Source organism: Aethina tumida, chromosome 3 (genome assembly GCF_024364675.1).
Source record: "Aethina tumida isolate Nest 87 chromosome 3, icAetTumi1.1, whole genome shotgun sequence".
Classification (NCBI taxonomy): domain Eukaryota; kingdom Metazoa; phylum Arthropoda; class Insecta; order Coleoptera; family Nitidulidae; genus Aethina; species Aethina tumida.
The window spans coordinates 30,432,088-30,457,550 of NC_065437.1; the positions used below are offsets into that span (position 1 = coordinate 30,432,088).

General features: G+C 26.8%; 1 protein-coding gene across 2 annotated transcripts in view; it reads right to left on the bottom strand.

Annotated features, from left to right (window-relative positions):
• Positions 1 to 529: 529 nt before the first annotated feature.
• The window catches only part of LOC109601509 (myc box-dependent-interacting protein 1), a 35,839-nt gene continuing 10,905 nt past the window's right edge, over positions 530 to 25,463 (bottom strand). The window contains exons 2-8 of one of the 2 annotated variants that reach the window (XM_020017756.2): positions 4,156 to 4,291; positions 3,364 to 3,554; positions 3,032 to 3,304; positions 2,815 to 2,971; positions 2,025 to 2,384; positions 1,597 to 1,739; positions 530 to 1,537 (exon numbers count right to left, since the gene is read on the bottom strand). In XM_020017756.2, the coding sequence (XP_019873315.2) occupies positions 1,460 to 1,537; positions 1,597 to 1,739; positions 2,025 to 2,384; positions 2,815 to 2,971; positions 3,032 to 3,304; positions 3,364 to 3,554; positions 4,156 to 4,291 (1,338 nt within the window). In that variant the 3' untranslated portion in view covers positions 530 to 1,459. The remainder of the gene's footprint in view (positions 1,538 to 1,596; positions 1,740 to 2,024; positions 2,385 to 2,814; positions 2,972 to 3,031; positions 3,305 to 3,363; positions 3,555 to 4,155; positions 4,292 to 25,463) is intronic. The other variant, XM_049964562.1, reaches the window with a different exon arrangement.

Consider the following 25,463-nt stretch of genomic DNA (forward strand, 5'->3'; position numbering starts at 1 on the left):
AAACGACATGTAGTCTCAAAGAGACTAAACACTACAAAATATAATTATGGTTATTAATTAAACTCAAAATTCTACAAATTTAAATTTAAAGGTCTCCTACCGATATCTCATTAAATTTATATCCTATCCATTTACAGACAGTCATAAAGAACAAATTATATTTTTAACATTGTGTATTTATTTCCTTTAATATTTAATATAAGTAGAAAGTAATTTGATTTAGGTGAATAATGAATAATTTTAGAAAGAAAATTGTGAAATTATTTTAAATAAAATATAAACTATTTTAATTCAATTTCCTGATTGATTGATAAATTAATACTAATGTGTGGGTACTTCTATGGTCAATAAATAACTCTCTGAAATAAACTAAAACACTTCCTTTATTTTAAGGTAACTCAAACATACACTATTTAATAAGCTAATAAAATTTAAGATAAATAAAGGAATTTTGATATTTTAATATCTTGCATTTTCATAATTATAATTTTATGAAATATACATTAGGTCAATAAATAACTTAATACAATAAACTGTAATACTTCCTTTATTTTAAGGTAATTCAAACATACACTACTTAATAAGTTAATAAAATTTAACATAATTAAAGGAATAAAAATAAGTTATATCTATCGCACAAGAATATCTAATACATAATAACATTCCTTCGCCAGAATAGCAAATACAAACTCTGATATAAGTTTTCTATTGTCACAGCAGGAAATAAGAAAAAATCAATAGATTAAAATATTATACAAAAATTCATTTTCCTGCCGTCACAAACATTACAAACTTATTTATGAAGAAAAACTTCTTAGAAAATACCTTTAAATTTTAATAAGTAAATTTTTATAAAAAATTCCTTATTTAGTGGTTTCATTTTCTGTAGGTTATTTTCTAGGGAGTAGTACAAGTTGTACACTAATAACAAGATAGGGAAGGCACAAATATGAACATTTCCAAATGGAAAACTTTCAAAACGTCAGAAGATAAAATCGAGCAAAAATTTAAGATTTTCACCGTGACTAGATAGTTGTGTTCTTTAAAATTGTATATAAAGTTTTATAAAATTTGAGCAATACTTTTGATCTTACGATACTAAATTAAAAATGTTCATAGTGCATCAAAATATAAAAGAACAATAAAATGCAATAAAATAATATATGTAATTACATCATCTAATATTTGTTAACAATGGTTACACTTAAAAATAATTGAAAACAAAGAAAATATTGATGAAAAATGCAATTATAACAGTTTTTGAGTATTCGTAGAATATATCTCTGAGATTCTCAACGAGATAACAATCGTTTAAAAATAAATTAACAGTAATTATTCGTTGTTAAATAAAAATCAAACATAAAAAACTATATAAAATATAAGGCACTTGATCTTACATGAAATATATGTAAATAATATTTCAGTGTGACTGATTCCCATAAATATTTATTCGTATATTTTACAGAGGCCTTGTGAAATTGGCGGGGAACATGCCCTTTTCTCCATTCTCCTTTATGCCCATTAACCAACCTTCCTCCTGAAATTAATTACAATTCGTTATAAATTGGTTGCAAACAATATCAGATAAAATATTACCTGTTCTTCTGGATCATCATATTCTATCACGTTGATAACTTCACCGACTTCGAATGATAGCTCATCAACGTCTTCTCTATTATATTTGTAAGTAGCCTTCACCCTGTACAGAACACCAGGTGGCAAATTCTCAGTACTGGCTCCTAAAATTTTACAGATTTGCGTCAATGAAAGCTTAGACACATGTGAATATTATGTAAAATTATTTTACAATGTTAATTTCTCAAGTTAGCTGAAATATTAATTTACAAAAATTCACGAGTTTAGCTTTCAAAACAATTCCATGCGTTTAGCGATTCTTTAGAATTTAAAGTAAATTATAACTCAAATACGCGTTTAGTTTTCAATTTTACTATCAGGTCGAGTAACTGCAAACAGTCCCCTAAATTGGTCAAAGTAAGATGCGTGAGTTTTTATCTCATACTCACCAACGGGTATGTCGTATAGTTCCTCAATTTTTTTATTGTCTGTATTGGCATTGTTAATTTTGGCCTGATCGGCGGCGGTGGCTGTCGCGGCGGCAGGAACCTTTCGGGTCTGTTCGGGTTCAGGTTCGGGGGATGGATTTGAGGGTATGCCATCAGGCGTGCTTGTCCCGTTAAGCTGCTGTACTACTGGGGTACTGTTACTGTTCGTTTCGGGCGGGGGAGTGACTGGAACGGGGGACGATTCACCGTTCTTTTTAGTAGGCGTGGCGGGGGGACTGGAGTTGTTTAAGGGTTTGGAAGAGCTTTCGGAGTTTAATGGGGGCAGTTCTGGTTTGGTAGGGGATTGTGCAAGGTCGTCGGCTGGAAAAACAACAACAACACACTAAGTTTAACACAACAAAGGACGGGCGGACGACACTAATCGGGCGATTTAGTGCGTGGGCTATTCCAAAAACATTGTAGCTCTCCGTACACTTATACAATTGTGAACGATTGAATAATTGTAGATCACATTAAATAAAATTATGGCTATGGATTTGGATATGTAAATACAGTTCGATGACAATTTCTTACTTGAAATTCTCTCACAATCATACAAATGCTTTAACTAACGACTTTAACATGAATGATTAATAAATTAATTCATTTCTATATACAAGACTAGCCGTATACGTTAAAATTGGAACTAACTACAGTGTTTTTAGACCAGTTAAAAGCGGGATTATTCATAACAACGTATTAGTTGTTAAATGTAAGTGTAAACCATCAATAACACGTGAATATGTGTTACCTCGAGCCGGAGAACTGTTGTTGACGATGAGTGGAGTGGAGTTCTTGAGACTGGTCGGACGGGGAAGACTAGCACCATTCGTTTTCTTAATACTATACGACCCTCTTTGACTATCAGTTGCCAATTTGTCAACGACAGCCTCCAATTCTTCAAATACCTGAAACAAATCGTTTTTAAGAATAACTGTTGAACAGAAAACTTGATTGTTCCAAGTTACCTTAGAACATTCTGTGTGGAAGACATGTTCAGCGTTGAAAAGTGATTGCAGGTTAGTAACTAAAAATAAGATTCTGGAATCATATAGAGCAGGCAGTTCATCGTGCAATTCCGAATTGAGCATTTCGTATGTCCTCTTGGCTTCTTCTAATTGTTCACGTCCTTTTGCAATTTTCGCGTCGTCCCTCTTCTTCATGTTAGTTTGCAGTGCCTGGAAACTGTGTCTCTGACTATCATAGTCCACCAATTTTCTCCCCCTCTTGTCGATCTTTTTCTGTAAAAATATAATTATAATGAGCGTTACGCACTTTATAGAATATAAGGATTTATTACCCTCATTTCGGGAAATTGGCCTTGGTATGTATTCAATGGAAGAAGCACTTGGTCCGCCAGTTTGTTACTGAAGTCCTGCCACAAGTTGTCCACCGACTGTGTTTGTACATAAAGTAAATCGTGTCCAGTCCATTGACTCTCGTATGTTTCCCCGATGGCGTCCAATAATGATTTTGATGCTACTTGGGCAGCTGAAGAAACGTATTAAAATCAGCAAAATGATAAAACACATTAAGAACCGTTTTTAACGTTTCATAAAAATGGTCATAATTAAACTATTCATAACGCTAACCAAGGGAATTAATGCGGAAATTACCCAACCCATAACTTTACGATACATCCATCACGAGTACCGTACTTTAATAGATGCCCCATCTATGATAATATAGCGATTTCTAACATGTAAGTCTTGTTCCAGACTGTGGCGCAGATAATCACCTACAAATGAATTTGAGAACCTATTAACAGTATCACAGAACCGTACTGCGAAGCCCAATCAATTTTCTTTTAGTGAGTGAGCAATTAAATATTTAATAAATGACCGCCGGAATAGCATTTACGTGTACAGTTTATGGTTACTGGTATTGCCGTAAATTACAGTCAAACACATGTATTGTCAAGGGGAATGTGTGTGTATTATGTCATTTAAAACATGGCAAGAACAATGAAATATGAGTGTGTTGTGTATGTACATATAATATACAGAATTATTAAATGAAAATAAAAATAATCCCATAAATAATGACTATATGTCTTAAAAATTAAAAACAATTAATAAAAAATAATACTAACCTCTTATACACCTAATGTAATTGTTAAATTCTTTTTGAATTCTGTTTGCTGCATTCTGCTGTCTTGTGAAATTTTGCAAATGCTCGTCGAATATTTCATCTGCCGTCCTATCTACTTTTCCTAGATTTTGAAGGATCTGAAACAAAAAATAAAGAACTTAATAACATTTCCAACCGCCAATAGAAATGAAGATAATTTAAAATTATTTTAAAACTGTAAATATTTCTTTCTACGAACATAATTAAATATTTTTGTTCTATATTAACCGTTCTGGTCGAGTTACAAGAATCTTGGCGCTGATAATGGAACACGGTGTTATTCTTTGCTACTTGACAACTGGTGTGTATCTAGGTGTAATTAGATCATTGTCATAGCGAATTATCAATTATACAAATCGACTACAACAAATTCAATAAATATTTGGTATTTGGTTCGTTACGCAAACCTATTAACCGACAATGCTGCAATTAAATTGAATCAATTAATTTCCTGTTTTATGCCAATATATTTGTTCCTTTCTATTGTGGGTAAGTCAAACAACGAAGTACATTTTCATATAAGCATACATTTGCTCACGTACAATGTTTACTTATTGATAAGTTTGTTTAACTTGCTGTGCCCAGCCTTACCAAGCAAAAATACATTGTTTTGTATTGAATAAAAATCAGAAAATTTAAACCAATTGAAGCGCTTATAAAATAAATGACGTATTTAATTTGTTTTTGTTTTGAATGTTAATTGAAAACCAATTTGTGAGTCACGTAATTTGCAGAAACCATGTCGGTGTTATTTATATTGACTGAATTAATACATTTTTAAAACCAACGTGCACAAATAGCGACGGTGAATATTTTATTGCCGCATTGCAGTATTGCATATTCCTTAAAGGTCAATACGTTTTAAACCACGTTGAGCTTTTGAGGCGTGAATTTGTTGCATAACCTCCTCCAGAATAGACATGCGAAGAACACTTGTTTTATTTACCATTGGTGTTGCATTAATTTTTTCTTTGATTGGCATCGTCCCAATTATCTATTTATAAAGCAACTCAAGATGTTATGCATTCGGCAAGAAGTGTCCGTTTCTGCGTCTATATTTATAGAATATTGGAATTTCGTGAGTGGTTTTTTAAGGAAATGATTTGTCATTGTTATTTTCAGGCGTATTGCGACAATTTTTGCACGTTATTTTTAAAATATCGCTGTAAATAACAGCCAATTAAAAGATATATTTATTTACAAGGAACTTTACGATGTAAATTTATTTTACGTTTATTCATAGATCGCTAAATTTAAAGTCTATAAAACTGACTTAATTAACTGGAAAGCAAATATGCAAAGATTCGATACACACACAGTCGGATTAATGAACATGTTTCGAAATATCAATTTATAAATGGCGAATTCATAAGTTTACTTTTCACTTTATAACTGGACATAGTATTAAAAACCTGCATTGCATGTTATGAATCACTTTAATATACATATTAAACATAAAATCAACGGTATTTTTAAACGATTTAAAGTATTCTGAAGTATCTGTTTACCCACTAGTAGTTTGCATATATAATAAAGTAAAACAGTGTGACGTGCGTTGAAATTATTAATTCTTTTTTTATCGACCGCTTCCTTCTTTTGTAATGGTAGGTATTACTTGCACATGCAACGGCGACCACGTTTCCATCCGAACACAGAACACTCACATTAAGAGGTGAATGTATAGATATCTCAATGACATTTTCAACAATGCAAATCAATGCAGTCTAAATAAGTAATTACCACCTGATCAGTTGATCTGTAGCAGTTTCTTTAATGATGCTCATAAACAACTTCGTTGAAACATTTTGTATTGCATTTTATTTTGCAAATGGCGAAACATAGTAAGTGAGTTTGTATGTAATTTTAAGGAAATAATGTACAATATATATATATATATATATATATATATATATATATATATATATATATATATATATATATATATATATAAATTTTTTATATATAAATAATAATAATAAATACAGGCATATACTGGAAAACATGTTTCCATTTGTCGAAAAAGAGATGCCACTTCATTGAATATTTCAACAAGACATCTAAAATTATTAAAAAGTGGTCTAAATCCTATTGAACTTTTAGACAGTCGCATTCGAATAAAAAACATTAAAAAGAAACAAGAACTTCTTCAAATCAAACAGGTGTAGTGGTTGATATATTGCAGAGATTGGCGTATTCAATGTCTAAAAGATTCCAAGCGGTGATAGAAGCTGGTTACAACAAAATATTGACATCTTTTTTTATTAAAAAGAGGTAAAAATTTGTGAATATAATGATTATTGTGATTAATGGACCTACTTGTAGTAATTAGAAAGATTAGGAAAGATATCTGTAACATTTGTAACAAGCAAATGAATATTCCATACTTTTTTCCACAACTGTATGTATAAAATATTTAAGAAATATTTTGAACACAAGATATTTTAAATTATATTCACTTCGTCTCTTCCACTAGGACATTTTATTTAATATTTTCTTTATTGTCAGTCATGACACAGTAATTTAGAATATAATCTAAGATCTATTAAGTGATCTATCGTATTCTTAAGAAAATATTCTTTTTCATTAAGTCATTTTGTATAGAATTTTCTTTATTAAATTGATTTAACATGTAAATTGAAATTTGTTAAGTGATCTATCTGTATTTTTAATAAACGAATAAATGTATAAAATATTTAAAAAATATTTTATACACAACATTTATATTATAGTTTTCATTTCGTCTTTTTCATGAAGAAATATGGTAAGTGATTTAGCATGTAAATAGAGATTTACTAAGTGATCTATCTGTATTTTTAAAAATGGAATATAAAATATTTTATACACATGACATTTTACATTAAAATGTTTAGTCTAATACTTTCGCTATGACATTTTCTTTATTGTCAATAATAATGAATGATTTAGTATGTAATCTGAGATTTATTGGGTGATATAAACAGTTTACATGACATTTCCTTTTTTGCAAATGCTGATACATGCTAAGTGATTAGAATGTAAACTGAGGTTTATTGAGTGATTTTAAGGAGGGAACGTATGTATAAAATATTTAAAAAAATATTTTGTACACACGACATTTTATACTATAATAGTGCCACTTCATCTTTTTCATTAAGACATTTTGTCTACAATTTTTTTTTGTAACTGATAGAACAGATACGCATGTATAAATTTATTAAGTTATATTATGTAAGAATATCATATATTTTAGTTCGAATAAGAGTTTTTAAAGACGATTTTGAACGAACGGTATCAATTAACTTTTATGTTTCAGATAACTCCCAATAACAATGAAATTCAGATTAATTATTCATAACTGTGTGAAACAGTTGAGAGATAATGCAAATGCAAATTTTTCTTGGCGTAAAATATGAAAGGGAAAATTTCCGCACCGGCAAAACTTGCATTTTCGTGTTCGTTATTGAACTGTAACAAATTCGAAAGTACCGAGTAAAAGTTGATACCAAAGCGAAATGATTTATTAATTGCATTTCGGCTTAAAGAATATGTTCGGTACCATTGTAAATTGAATTTTTCGCTACAAATCACTTTCTAGGAAAATAATTACTCTTACTCTACTAGTTCTCGTTCTTTTGCACACAATTTGTATCACGTAAACAGAACCAGATGTAACTTGAGAGATGATTTAAACTAATTATACGTCTCGGTGAATCTAACTCGTGCCGAAAATAGTTCCCAAATGTAAGTAAATTCAATCAAATTAGAAAAGAATTGGCAAAATTCATCTGACACACTTTCTATCACTGCATTTTTTACTGTCATTTTCTAATCCCATTCGTGATATCATCTTCGAACATGTAGCGTTCACTCTCATAAATAATCTATTGTAGAATCAATAAATAAGTCTGGTTTCAAGGTTGCCGTGACAATTCATTGGGGCCATAGATAAATAAATGCACGACACTTTATTGCAGAAATCTCGAATCATATATATTTTAACACACCTAATTAAATAGGTTCGGTAAGCAACAATTCTCATTGAAAACAACTGTTACTTCGTACTCAGTCTGCACTAATAACAATAATCGGACTGCCTCAAATAACCATATTGCCATGTCAATTTCGCAGTCGAACGAATGTGCTTTTCATTTCCTCTATAATCACGTGTATTTCTATCTGCTTGCACATAAACCGCTTTAGACCTAACTGACTGTATCACGGAGCGGCGCGTCGGATTGATGTGGCCACTTCTTTTTTTTTTCATTTTCATAATTTTGACATAAATGGTAAGACTGGGGCCCAGTTTGCCGGTTGGACGTCTCGTTATTTGTGCCGGTGGTGATGGAGCCGTGAGAATATAGAATATCGTAGGTGGAATTTTAATGCGAACTGGGATTGTTTGTTGCCCGGTGGAAAAGAAAGTCACTTTAAGTTAGGCGCTTTCGTTCAAGGTGTTTTCAAGAATTATTTTAACTATTGGATCGATGATGAAATATAATACATAGAAGAAATAGTTTTATTATAAATACAAGCTTTAAATTTTAAAGTTTAATCTCTTGGAGTCATATAAAAGTAGAGGGTGACTCATAGTGGTTTAACTGTCACGAGTTTCAGATACCAGTTGAACTGATATAAGATTCCATAGCTCAACTTTCTTTAAATTATTGCCTATCTGTTGTCTTGTTGTTTCTGAATATCTACATATTTTACGTATATAAGCTAGTCTCTTGAAAAATATATATTTTCTTCTAATTTCGAGATAAAATGAATAAATGAATTAATTATAATTTAGAATATTGAAAAAAATCCTAAAAATGTTGAGTCAAGTAACATTTTAAATTATCCTTAGTTAAGATTAACGATATCTTTGATAAATATATGGAACATAATAAGGTCACATTACATCTATTTGACAAAGTACTATTAAAAACAAAAATAAAATAAATTATATTGAAATTTTCCGGAACATCCGGAAGGATGTTTTAAGAAGCTATACTTTTCAAGATATCTTGTATTAAGTAAACAAGTAACTGTGACTTGTTTATAGATATTTAAAAAATGCTTAGAGTCAGGGATTTGAATTGATTGTCCATTGAAACAAAGTCAGTTTTTTCTCTATATGGTCTGAAAATACTCGTAACAGCCAAAACTGGAACATATGCAGGATAAAAATTTAAAAAATTCAGATTTACGGTGCTAAAATGAACTTAATCATATATTATAGGAGTAATAAGAAAAACACTACATTTCTCACAGATTATTTTATTATTAGTATAAACTACATATTTTCATATTAATTACTTATTAAACCTGATTCATGATAATAATAAATTCTTGAATGACTATGATAATTATCGTATCGAAATTATTTAAATTTAGGATGTTAAAAATGTATTTAAATAGTATTTTCTAAAGAAGTATTCAGAAAAACATTTTAAATAGATATAAACTATATTTTTCAATGGCATTAGCTATATATTTTCTTTTTAAGTGCTTATTAAACTTGATTTATAATAGTTATAAAATTTTGAATTGTGAAATTATACTATGACAATCAACGTATAGAAATAGGATATAGTAAAAACAACGAACATTATATGTTATATAAATATTTGAGGTGTAATTAACAAAGTTTTATGTAATAAAATATTTTATTATATCTATATAAATAATTATAAAAAATCTGTGGTGAACATTTCTTACTTCATTATTACATTATGATATTTTATTGCTAATATATTTATTATACTGCATTAATACAAGATGTATAATGAAGAAACGAAGAATTATAGCCATGTAATTTTGGGAGATTTTGAGTAAATTAATACATAATTACGTAAGTAAAGCATCAAATTTATTTTTAACGAAACATTTTTAAATACATTTGTATATTTAAATTAGTATATAAAATTAATTACATATAAATATTTATACTTTATTTTTGTTAACTATATGTAATTGATTTAAAATAAATAAACTATAGTATTAAAATATAAATTGAAAAGTAAAGCAATAAAATAAAATATCTATGTTTTTAATATTTTTTATTAATATTATTTTTTATTACCTCTTGACATTTTTTTTTCATGGAAGAAACAAGGTTGTCAATCTCTTGCTGAAACTTGCATGAGTGAGCCTTCCTCATTTTAAAATCATGTCCCATAAATTTTCTAAAGACAAATTAAAATTTATAACTGTGTAGCTTTACTTTTTACTGTTCAATATATATAAAAAAAATATAAAAACTTTATAAACATGGGTTATATTTAAATTCACGTGTGATATGAATAAGATATTAGTTACACTATATGACAAAAATATGTTTCCTTGATAATATCCTATTTGCATGTTTTTATTAAAAATATATCTGTTGGTTTACTTTTGGCAGGTACTGTACATATACCACATACATGTATTTTGAGAAAACTTGATTTTTTCGACAGGTTTTATAGGCGATTCCAATTACAGCACACATATTACTTAAGAAAGTATATGTACAACGTTTCGTTTTAAAAAGAATTGGATAAAAAGGACATTACAATTTTCGAAATCTACGAAATGTCAATTTTAATAGATATTAAAATGAAATTTGGACTATCAACTTTTAAAACAAACAGCTATAATAATGTTAATATGCATACATATTAACATGTATTTAAATCATATTTTCTGAAGGAGTATTAAAAAAACAATTTAAATAAAAAAAACTACATTTTCAATGATATGTTATTAATATGAGATACATATTTTCATTTTCATTGCTTATTAAACTTGAATTAAAATAATTATAAAATTTTGAATTATGATTTCTATTTGTTGAAAAAATTTAATAAAATTAAAAAAATATATATAAATGAAATATTAAACTAAAATATATTTAAGTAAATTGTTATATTATATATTTTTCTAAATCTATCTAGTTAGTTTCAACTAGTTAAAAAATTGGTAGTGAATATTTCCTAGTTCATTATTACGTTTTGCTACATATACACTACGTATAACAAATGACTTCAATAATAACAAACTTTTATATAAAAGTAATTTTCGGACAGTCGAAATATTTAAAATGGTTTAAAAAATATGCCGAAACTGCTTCGAAGTATTTGTTTACAGAAAATTTTTTGGCAAAACATCTTGTATAAAAATAAATTTAATTGTAAACGAAATTAATAAAATTTAGCATATAATACATGTTATTCCTTCTAATATTTTTAACAATAAAAAAATAGTTAATTAGTAATTGCACGCGACATGACAATATACAATATTTTAAAGTATGTGTTAGTTATAATTATTATTAGCATTAGCCATAAACATTGTTTTACAAGTAATATGATCGTATACAAAGATACTTAAAATAAAGTAGTAATTTATTATTTTTAACTAGTACTTTCTTGACTTTTTTGACTTTGGAGTGTATTGCAATTACATTACTTAATAATTTGTTGTTTGGAAGGTCGTTCAGCAAATTATAGTGTCATTAAAACATTAAAATTGACTATTTCTGTACGAAAACAGAATAAAACCATCTTACGACCTAAACAAACACGGATGGTTGCGACTAACCTTTTAATTCACTTTCACACAGCATTCTTCGGCGGACCCGTCCAAATGAACAATAACCTAGTTTAAAAAACCGTTAGACAACTGGTACTTTGTACGATTTAATCTCGTCGTCCGACATCAAACATGAATAATTCGTGGAGACAAAGCACACGAAATTTGGAAAGATTACCATAAAAAGTCTAATCCAATTTCTAAATACCAGCTGACGCTGGAATTTAAAATTATGGCGAATGCACCGCCGAACAGGTGAAGACGTTCCATTGCTGTAAACCTTTCTAAAATGAAATATTAGGAACCTTGACTTTTCGGATGTAGCTGCATGAGCAACGGTTATAATTAATCCCGCGTTCAAATTGCCTCGAAAGGTGTAATTTCGTGAGTTGAAAAATGCATGCGTCGCCGTGATTAGCAATTTCGTGGCAACTGCTCCCAAAACGGTGTGGCCTTATTCGGTATTACAATTGGTCCGCCAATCTTTATTAACGCTCCAGCCACCTAATTACGATTGTTTAATCATTTGCATGAGCATCAATACATGGATGTTTATTTCATAAAATTTTTGCGGGCGTTGGGAAAGTTTTATTAATGTGTGGATCTATTGTTGCTACCAGCAGTTGGCGGTAAGCCACGTTTCAACATTTACAATTAGGTTTTTTTTGGCAACGCTTAACGAATTAATCATTTAATGTTTTTTAAATGATTGGTTAATGAAAATATGGAAGTCAAGTTTTATTTGAATACAATAATATAATTAGTGGATAAAATTTCTCGGCATAGACAACTTTCATTGATATTTCATTATTGCCATTTAAAATGAAATATTATTAACGACCCTAATTAACTCCGTCTAGCAATTGTTTAACGTCCAATTTATTGTCGCTTCGCAAATTGTCTGGCAAACTTTCTAGGTTTTATCACGTAAACGTGGCCATTTTAGGTTTCATATAATTATAATTGTGTTAACCGTTGCGAGTATATCAAGGGAAAAGATTTAGTATACAGTAGACTGTTTCAAAAAAAATCGACAATTTTTTTTTTCTTAATTATATCGAAAATCTTGTTGGAAATGGTAAAAAAATACTGTGAAAGTTACAGCTTTTAATATTAATATTAAGAGGTGCCGCATCGTAAATTTTAATTTCCCGTTTAAATAATACGGGAACGGTGTTCTCTTGGATTTTGAAATTTTTTAACTCTCGTTAGAGATAATATTTCAAAATGATCAAAACAGATTTTTATAGAAAATTTAACGCTCTACAAAAAATATCTCTTACAGATTTTTGATATATTCATTTTTTCAAAAGTTATTTAACATTAAAGTTGGATTGGTTTAAAATTTTGATATTTTTCTCATTTTCTGACGCAACCATCAACTTTATGGGAAAATTTTATATGACAGTTTTTGTAGAGAATTCAATTTCCTATAATTTATCTCCGATAATTATTATTATTATATTTTTTACAGGTCATAAGTTATTGGCAGAAAACTAAACATTTTATTTAATAAATGTTATTTTACGAATATTAGATGGATTGTAGGTCTCCAACCAGTCCCATTTCTTAAGGATTCATCCGTAATGGTGCAGCTAGTAGCTTCCACTTGCCCAGTAACATTTTTTGATAATTCAGGAAATGTTGTTGTAATTATGCTACTACCATGTATTAAATTATCTTTAACTAACGTATATTTTTGGTAAATTTCAAGGTATATGACAGAGTATGCAATTTATAATTTATTTTATTTATGATATTAAAAAACAAATTTATATTCAGCAAAATCAAAAAATACTTGTAACATAATTACTTAATTTTCAAACAAATTATAAATGGTTATTAAATTGACCAACAAGTTATTTTTAATATTTTAACACTTTAATTAAATTGAAAGTAAAAGCAAAGCAAAAAGTTACGAGAATGAATATTTTATAGACAAACATAAAATTATTAATTTTAACTAACCACAAAATTGCACATGTATTAGTAAAATGGACGTTTAAGGGAAAAAGTCGTAAAATAATATTTATATTAAAATTTTAACGTGTAATACTCTATAGGAAATAATAATAAGCAAATGTTTGCACGTTTACATAATTAATTAAAGCAATGGTACACGAGATTTCACTTTATAAATAAAACCTATAGCGGTTGGTAACAATTTACATGACTTTGTGCAAACGACTTGCAAAATTATTATTAGCAAATACATATTGTTACACAACCTTTGGTATTTTTATTATTATAATACAGGCAACAATATTATTGTGCCTGTTAATATTTTTCTTTTTTAAGCGTTTTATGGAATTCATTTCATGGTAATAAAATAAATTTCGATAAATGAGTCTGTGGCAATCGGGAAGATTTTCCACTTTCCCATACTGGTGCAAAACTTAATTCACAATAATCTATTTATATTATTGCATATTTTCTTGTTATGTTACTATAATTTGCCAAGGTTGAAAATAACCTGCGGCTCTTAGGTGGGTGGCTCCAGTAAACTGTCATTACAACTTACGTGCCACATAAAAATAGACTTTGCAAAATCCCACTGATCCGTTTTACTTAATCCAATAACTGTCACTTATTAATGATGGAAATAATCAATGAGATGTTACCTTCCGTGAACGAATTTTGATCAAATGTATCAAATGTATGTTTGACTGTAAGCCAAGTTCGTTGATAATTATTAATGATAATTATAGGATACTTTTGCCTTGATAATTATTATTTCATTATTGTTCCTTGAATTCAGTTAAAACTTATAACTGAAATAATTATATAACAAAGAGACCCAAATCAAATAAAATGTAAAGGCAACATTAATGAATCATTCAAAGCCCTCCCACCTGATAACTAAATTTTGCCATAGATGACGTGTGCCACATTAACCAGCACCATATGGGCACAATCAATTGTTTTTTAATGATATCACATTTGAAAGGTATATTTATTCTCTATTCAAAGCTATTTCGCTGGATAAACTCAACATTTCCCATTAGTAATATGTTTTTAATTGTAATTATTATTCATTAAAAAAGCTTTCTTTCCTCTATGATTATTTACTATCTACTATCTGCATTGTTTATTTTTTAATCATTAGTAATAATAATGATTATTAAAATTTAGAAATAACAGTTGATTTTTATTAATAGAGTGATTAGAATTTGTTTAAAAATTTTCATTAATTTTTTAACATATCTTCTTTAATTCTCTAAAGTAATAACAATATAAGTATTTATAGAAAATGAAATAAATTATACAATATTATATTATATAAAAATTCAAAACTAAAACTCAAAAACATCGATAATTAAAAAGTGCAATGTAAAATATCTTAAGAGACCTTCTAAAGGATTGGTGATGTTAGTAACCTTGCAAGAACATTTTTGCATAAAATATAAAAACTGTATGTAGCTCATTTTATTTACTTATAATAAAATTATAAAGAATGTAATACCTCTTTCCAGTTCAATACTATTTTGATTAAAATTGGATCAGTAAGTAATACATTATTTATTACATTTAAGTTAATATTTATTATTATATTTATTGAGTTTTATAATAGTAGTAAATTTTTATTAATGAAATTTTTGATAACCTAATATTTATTATAATTAACAGAATTTTTTAGAATACTATTAAACTATTAAAGTAATAAAACTATTAATAAGTAAAGAAAATGAAATTATAAATAAAATTATATATTATGAGAGACCTGAATAAAATTTTGTGAAATGGCAATCTATTTAAAATTTATGATAACATGTTGTCGTGCCAAACTAACCAGTACTATTATCAACCATTTTTTAATGGAAAAGGTTTGCATTTTAAACGTATTTCTATATTTTATTTAAAGTCATTTTGGTGATTAAAATAGAGAGAGCAGTGACAGAGTCATAAGCTATTCATTTAATTTCTTATAAACTTCTAAAAGAAACTTGATTATTCATTCTTGTAAATTTCGAATTTCTTCTGATATATCAATATTTACTCAGTAGGAGAAACTTTGGAATCTTCTGAACTATTAGTTAGGTTTGTAACAGTTATCACTGGAGGGACTTTTTTGGGACAGTATTGTATAGTTGTTCAAAATAAAAATTTTTATTAAGAAATTTGCTATCAGTAAACTATTTTTAATTATCACTATTATTATTCCATTTAAAAGTTAATAATATTGTTTATTTATTTTTTTAATAATATTTGTTTGTTGTTAATGAGATTATTTAAATTATGTTTTATCTTATACTTTTTTTAATTATTGGTTTAAAATAAGCAAAATAATGATTGTTTGATAATTATCCCATTCATTATAATAAATAATTGATATTTTAGAACTTATTAAAACATAACAATATCAATATTTAAAGAATATGATTACATAAAACAAATTATAGGATATATTATGTTAATATTTATAACTCACACTCAAAAATATCCAAATTAGAACGTAGAATATTTTGAGAAACATACAAAAGGAAAACTCCCAAATAAATTTTAGTAACTAATGTAGTAATTTATATATTTGGTAGTAACTTGAAGGAAAAACTATTGACATATTTCGTTTTATGCATGAAACAAACAACTATAATTTGTTTGTCCTATTAAAACTCCATTATATTTTGTTCAAATTAATATATATCCAATTAATTTTTCTTGTCTCTTCTTTTCTTTCTGAAGAAAAAGATCTCCAGCTGACGCACTAAACTCAAACTCTGATGCAAGGAAGTTGCAAAACGTGAACGTTATTAATTGGTAGTAGCAGGGGGCGTATATAAAATGCCCGTACATTTTGAGTAAAGACAATAAACTCGAACCGATCTATCGGTCTTGTTCTTCGTATGGCACGTAAACGCCTCCGGTCCGCTTTGCCCAAGCGTTGCTTTCCATATCGGAATTCGCGTGAGCGTCCCCAACCTACATCAATTCGCTATATAAAGACGATGCGGTCTAACAAACCCAAAATTGGTGTGTTTTACTAACCGATTTAGCGACGGCGATCGGTGACTGACTTCAAACCTGTTTCGTCCGAGGCGTACCGGATAGTTTCGAGTTTCGCAGGATCCAGAAGGTTCCACACGTCCACGGCGCCACGATCCACTCAAAATGTTTCAAAAGGAGGAACATCGATTACTCGTCCAGTCACGTTTTGTGTTCGCAGCTAAAAGTTCGCAATAAACTTTCTAATTCAGAACGTAAATATTTGTTATTCAGATAAATATTATGATATTACACTATTTTCTCCTGCATTTTATTTCCTGGTAGTAAAATTATCTGCGAACTGAACAGGTTTTAGTGTGGCCGTTAAATTGTACGACTAGCGCCTGGATTAAAAATGAAGATGGGTGAAAACCTCTCTGCAGGAAATTATAAAACGATAAAATGACTAAGTATTATTATGTGTGTAATTTATGGATAATAAGCAAAATATGTCCTCCATTGTGTGCACGATACTGTGCATTTAAGTATTAATTATTTCATATACATAATCGTTTTGGTTAAGGTTGCATGTGGAGATTAAATAATATAAATAAATGCTTACTTCACGAATTTTAACTACAAACCATTGTAAAAATGAAAGCATAAAAATATTACCATACTCATAAATATGTCAGTAATATGCATTTTGTACGAAGCGAAACTGAATATAATGAAAATCCAACCAATTATCACTTATTTGCATACATTTTCAAACGTTTAACGCAATTAACATAATAATATTATTTTTATGCTGAATTCCAAAGTGGTTTTCTATTTTTTATAAATGAAAGGATGATAATTGCAATAATACCCAACGTGAGGGAAAAGACAAATAAAAGTAAAACATTTTATCTGTTAAAATTTATAGTAGCTACTTGAAACATAAACTTCATGTTATTTATGCATAAACTGTCCCTATAACTTGCTGCCAATACACGTCAATACATAAATCGCAGTTCAAATAAAAATTTGTGTAACTTATAAACCACGCCAAGAGATTTAATGCATTAGGAAATTGTTTTAAAACACGATGAAATATTATTGCGTTTTGCCACTGGTTCGTTAATTATTTCCTATATAACATAGGCATATTAAATTCGCCAGCTGTGACTCATTTGTGTTTCCTCTATGTAGAAATTTTGAATAATAATTAATTATACTGTCGTTGCATTTAATAATGAAATGCATTTTATAATGGTTGATTTCTGCATTAGAGGTGCGCCTAAATATGAAACTGAGAATTGTGTTGAAATTGGCTTGACAACATGTTTCTCATGAATTAATATTAGAATAATGTTATCTGAATAAAATGAACATATATGTAAAAAGGGTTTCGACCTTCGAAATAATTCTAATCAATATTAAAACGAATTTTCTCGAAGTTGTATTTATGATGATGCACATCCGAAGTAAATATTTCAAAGTGAATCAACCTTGTTTACATATTACATTACGTGCACTGTTTTCTATAATCTTTCTCACAATGTGAACTTCACACAATAGAAATAAAGTATTATTATTATTTTGGTACTTAAATTTTTACATCTAGGAGGTTGTTTTCAAGCAATATTTCTTACGTAATTTCATGCTAAGAAAAATCAAAAATATTCTGATTTATTTGCAAACGTTAATTGTTAATAAAAAATACTTATCAAATATTATTAGGTAAAAAAGGAATAAAACTGATATCAAAGTAAAAGTAAATTCATAATGAAATACACAAGAATTCATCGTTGTAACAACTTAACATAATGTTACTTAATTAAAAGTAGTAACGTTGGTGTATGGGAAAAGGTTAAATGATATAACACCGTACACAGATCCTCCTACGTTTATACAACTTAGACATTCCCTAACACTTCATTTAATAGTCGGGCTATATTTGTATCTGAATATATTATTACTTTTCTGATCATGTTTGGATACACATTTTTTACATTAATTTACTGTTAAGCATTAGTTATGTACAATTTTACAAACAGAACAACATTTTAAAAATATTCGAGTTACTGTTAAATGTTTCTTTAAATATTATAATTATTATTACTAAATGAAATTGAAATAAGTGTATTTGAATTATGGTTTATATTTTTTATTTTAATTAATAGATTATAGAAAATTTGTATATTCCCAAAATATGTATAAAAATTCTGAAAAAAAGATTTCCATATACACACATATTCTATAAAAAAACTATCTTATTTTATTGTTTTTAATTATTCAGGTCCATAAAATTGTTTTTGTTGATTTTTTAGAACAATTTTCTAGTTTTGTCAGTGAGACGATTTTATTTGAAAATTTAAAAAATTTTTAATTTAATTTTGCAATGTTTTTTTCTTTAATAGTATATAATTTTATTTTCTTATTTAGTTATATTCATAATATTGTATTTGTTAACATTTTAGAATAATAGTTTGTTGTTTTCTTAATGGGACTGTTTTAAATTTATAGAGGAAATATAAGAATTATTTAAATTAATTCTTACAGTATTTTTTCTTTACCTTTATGTTCTTGTTGTTGTTGTTATTTTTCGAGAAAAAAGTTAAGAATTATTAAAATTAAATCTTATAGTATTTCTCCTTTAACTGTATTATTTTATTTTTTTCCATTATTTACGTTCATAATATTGTTTATAGTTATAGTGCCATATTAATGAGGCAGTTTCATTTTTATAAAAAATAAATTATTTATATTCATAAAATAGTTTTTGTTGACATAATTATTTAATCTTTTTAATGAAACTGTTTTATTTGTTATAAAAATAAATTTAAAATTGAAATTGAATTAATTCGTACAGTATTTTTTCTCTTACAATATTACTTTACTTTCTTAATTATGTTTATAATATTGTGTTTAATAATATTTTGAAATAATAGCTTTTATTAATGATTTTATAAAGAAAATTTAAGGATTATTTAAATTAATTCTTACAGTATTTCTTAACAATATTATTTTATTTTATTTATTTATATTCAGAGTATTGTTTTTGTTAACATGTTAGTAAAGTAAATTTTAAAATTATTTAAATTAATTTTTATAGTATTTCTTCTTTAACAGGTTTATTTTACTTTCTTAATTATTTGTGGGTATAAGGTTGTTTCTGATAAAATTTTACGAATTTAATTCTAATTAATTAAAGAAAAGAATTTCTTCTTTAATAGTATTATTTTATTTTTATAATTGTTTATATTTATAATATTGTTTTTGCTGACAATTTAGAATACTAATTTGTTGCTTTATTAAGGGACTGTTTTAATTTCATAAAGAAAATTTAAGCATTATTTAATCATTATAGTATTTCTTTTCTAACAGTATTTTATTTTATTAATTATTTATTTCACAGTATTGCTTTTGTTGATAATTTAGAACAATTGATTGTTGTCTTACTATATATTAATAAGAAAATTTTAAATTTGTTTAAATTAATTCTTACAGTATTTTTTTTAAATAGTATTATTTTATTTTCTTAATTATTTACGTTATACGTATAATATCGTCAATAATTTAGAATAGATTACAATTTTATTGATGAGTTTGATTCATTCACTGATTTTTATAAAGAAAATTTAACATTATTTAAAATAATTTTTATATTATTTCTTCTTTATCAATATTATTTAATTTTATTAATATTTTTTGTTGACATTTTAGAATAATTATTTGCTGTTTTGTTTGTAAAATGAAAGAATTTTTTATACTGTTCTCCTTTTAACTATGATTTAAGTAATAATATTGAATATATAATAATTGATAATTAATTATATATTAAATTTTTTAGAAGCACTTTATGTTTATCACATCAATTAAGTTCAGAACCAGCATCCTTTACTAATTGTTTATTTCCCACATACATATGTATATAGTACAGTAAATTTACACTACAATTAGGTGTCCAATTTGATACAGTTTCTCGTGGAAAAGAAACGGTATACGTTTAACTTTTCCTGAAACCACGAAAAAAATCACCAAATCTCCTTGTAAATTAATTAAACCACACGGACATTACCGTTAAAATTACACCAATGTCCAAAACGATTAGCCGCGTCTGTACGGCAACGATTCCCACGGAATCGGTAATATTCTTCAACACCTCGGCGAACGCAAGACAAACGTGTGTGTGCACAAACAATGCTCGGGGGCCTCCAGCCCAGGCACAATAACTCGTTCTCATCGCACAAAGCAAATATAAACTCGTACTATAATACATCCCAAGTCTGGCATTGGCCTATTTCGACTGTCCGACTATAATTAAACAATAACCGATCCATTTTTGATTACATTCCAACGGTAATTGGGACCCCGTCGGCTGTTGCACTTGTTACCGGGCGTCTGTGCAACGTTCTGGGCCGCACATTCGCCGATCGACCGGAAAACCGCACAAATATTAAAATACACTTGTTATCTCTGCTTGTTGGGTTTGTTGCTTTGCAATTAGCGAAAATTAGTTGGCTTAATCGAATCGGGCGGTGACCCGTATAAATGGGTTTTTTTTACATAATGTTACATTTCAGTGAATTGTTCACAAACTAGTTCTTGTTTCAATTCAAATGACAAATTGACTTCTGAAATTTTCTAACAATTAATTTAAATTAATTTATTCTGAATATGGATTTTTATTGAAAAGTTTAAATTAATTAGCTCTATTTATTTAAATAAAAAAAATTTATATAACAATAAAAATGATACAAAATATATTATGTAAAAAATGTAACCTTTTTATATTTTTCGTTAATTAAAGAAAAATATTAATTTTCAAATGATCTCGTCATAAAAGAATTTGGAGATATAAAAAATAAAAAATTGTTCTAAAAATATATTAATATTTGTAATATTTTTTATTTGTAATTAATTATCTTGTTTTATTTAATTGTTCCATAAATATTATATTTTAATAAATTTTTCAAACGAAATTGTATACAAAGTTAAAATAAATCAATTCAATTAATTAAACTCTTTGAGCTAATTTAATATCAAATACAAAGATTATTGCAAAATACAAATTAAAAATTTAAAAAAAAAAAACAATAATAATAAGTAAAATTTTCAAATACATCCTCATAAATTCAATTTTATTGTCGCCAGATTATTTTAAAAATCTGTTTTATTCACAAATTATTAATTAATTATTATTACAATCGTTGTTTCATTCTATGTTTATACTACATAAAAATGCATCTGTTTGAACACAAAAATGATACAAATCATCGAAATTTTAACTTAAAAAAATATAAAATTTATACTTATTTATGTTTAATTTGTTGAGTTAAAAAGTTAATTAAACTCTTTAATCTAATTTAATATCAAATATAAAGATGATTAATGATACAAATTTATAGACAAAGAAATTTCCATTTATGTGCATGTATTTGAAAGTTTATTATTTTTTAAGAAAGTAATTTCTTTTTTTATAAATTTGTATTTTTAATCACCTTTATATTTGATATTAAATTAGACTAAAGAGTTTATTCTTGTCGTCAACATAATTTTAAAATTTGTTTTAATCGAATTATTAAAATTTAATTTTTTGTTCATTATTCATCATTATTATATCTAAAAATTTTATATTATATTAATATTTTTTATTTCTAATTAGTTACGCTAAAATGTTAACAATTACTTAAACGAAATTTTTTTAAATTATGTATTAAATAATACTTTATTTCATCATAATTTAAAATTTCATTTAAAAATTATTAATATTTTATTTTTATTATTTTACAACCATTGTTTTATTAAATTATTTTTATTTATACTAAATTAACTAAAATAATCTAAATTTACTTTAAATTATATATAATGTATAATATTTTCTATAAAATATCAGCACAATTAATATAATTAGTTGTTCTTTTTGCTTAATATTAAAATAATATTTTATATATAATAATAAAATTTTTTAAAAAAATTATATAAGAAAAAAATATTTAACAATAATTTTCTGTAAAAACAATTTTAAAATGCTCAAAAATGTAATTAAAATTATTAAAATATAATTTTTGAAAATTTACGATAAATTTTTCGTAAATTATTTTGCATAAAATGAAATTAAAATTACATATTAAAATTTTATTTATATTATAAATTATTATTGATATTTTTTATACAAAAGCAACACATAAATATGTTTTTCATTTCACATTCACAAATCATCCAAAAAATCATTATTGTCAATTTTAATATAGATTTTACATTCAGTTTTTTCACGAAATAAATATTTTTTCATTATATATTTATAAATCATAATTTCTTATAATCAATATTATGTGATAATTATTTCTTTACTTGTTATCATATCAAAAACATAAATTTTTATCTCAAAACATACTATTTTTCAATTATTTCTTATCTCACGTATTCATGTGTGTTAATGTTGGATTTTTAAATACTCACCCGAGACAGAAATCATATAATTACTGCAATAAATCAGACGCCTCACCTGTAACAGAATGCCTATCTTAGAAAAATAAAACAAGGGAATTCCAGTGTTTATAACCAGTCGATAAATTCCTCTAATGCAGCAATTAAAGCAATAAAAACGTTTGTATTGAGCCACATCGTCGAACGATATCCCACAATGAAATATCTATTAACCTAACTGTATTTAAATTATCAATTGGTAACACTTTACTTCAATTACCATTGGAGTGCTAATAACTGTTTGTACAAGCAATTCTAACGTGAATAATCATTTTTTGACTCGAATCCAAACCAGACGCGTGATATAAATCAGTGTTTGTTATTAATTTTCACATATATCAGTTAATAGGGCATAAACTTAACTGTTATTTCAAATAGCGGATAAAAGCACAATTTACTAGAACATAAAATCGAAGTAAAATCCACGGGGAGTCGAGGAAACGTACGGAATTTAAGGCATCCATTTCCCAACTAGTAAGATGAATGTATGTATGTAGGTAATAAGGAAATATGCAAAGATTCTTCTCACCGGCCTTTTAAAGAATGTATATGGGACAGAATATTAAACTACCAAAGGCCAATCAAGCAATTCTAAGCGAAATGAATAAAAGATTGTTGTGGTATGCTAAGATCAGAACGCCCGTTCATTATTATACAACTCTTTATGTAAATACAATGGAACAAAAAATTACTCGGCCTCGCTGTCAAATGCCATTATATTATGCTGTATAATACTCGAATTGGTGTGCGAACGATTAGAACACAAAATTGAGTTGTAAAACGTTCGATGGTACGGCGGAAACCAGGTTCCAAGCACACAAAGTACTGGGTGGCACCAGCTAAAATATTTGTATACACACACGTACGCACAATGTCACTTGTGCAAACAATTGAATTAGGCTAAACGGTCAAACAAACAAGGGCAATATTTAACTTTTTGTTTATCTTATTTATTACAATTATAAATATAATATTAATAGTACGTCAAAGTGATTATAAAATATGAAAAATCCATGCTACTTAACTTTTTTAACAAAATATATTTCATTTTGTATGATAAAGCGCATAAAATAATTAAATTATTTATTTTGTTGTCCTTTTCCACTTATATTTGGCGATTACTCTCCACTAAAATGTTTAGAGACCATGGAAGAATTCCAAATGAAGTGAAACAAGCTACTAGATCTTAGTGGTACTCCTCCAATTTTATGATACAATTTTAAAATTTTAATCGTGAATGAAGTTCTCATATTTCTAATTTAAGGAACATTACTTCTTTAAGCTTACTTAATTTACATGTGCAAATATTATTCTCAAATAAAGATCATTTTTTTCTATGTAAACATTTATAAAAATTTTGATGTCCATTTTTATGTTTGGAGGAAGTATGTAAATATTTTGTTGCTTCTACTTTCTTGTTAATCAACATCATTTTAACTTTCTTTAAACATTAAAATTGAAACTGACTATGTTAATTAAGAGTTCCTTCTTTCTCATAAATTATGCAAATATAAAAACCTTAATAATTTAAAAAATATTCAATTACGTTGAATATAGGGCAAGAAAAAGAAGAAACATATCAGAATCATTTTGGAAAACGTTTATTACACTGAACTGTAGATATGTATTTTAGATTAATTTATACCAAAATTAAACAATTGAACCAAAGATTACGAAACTGTGGGAAAAAATTTAAGAGGCTGCATTTTTTTCATGAGAAACTTTTTATTAAAAAAGTAGTTAAATTTTCTTCATTTATGTATATAGTTGTAAAGGTCAGAAAAGTCCCAATTTTTTGGGTGGAAGAACTTCTACTCCTACTTTGCTGATTTTGCTACGTAATGTGGCAATTTACAGGTAAATGTAAATGTTATATAGGTAAAAAATATTTTAAAAGTTAGATTTTATGTGTAGAGAAAGTACATTTTCTGCAATCCTATTTTGCTATCAATTAAAATATGTTGTTTATGCTTTAAAGAAATTACTACGTGTTAAGACAATTTCTAGAAAAAGAGGTTTGGTTTATATATATGTGAAAATTATCGAAATTATGCTTTACAACACCTTCCTTAAGCTCAAGTTTTATGTCCTGCTGCTCCTACTTTACCATAAATTAAAATATGTTCATGTTCTCTAGATATTGTTTTGTGATATAATAATGTGTAGGAAAACTACGATGAATAGGTCAAAATTATTGAAATAATATTAACAAAATTTTTAATGTTTAAAATGTCGAAGAAGTGATAAATTTCCTGGAGCTTCTTACTATCAATCCAAAACATGTTGTTCATGTTCTCCAGATTTTGCTACCAGATATAACAAACTATATATATA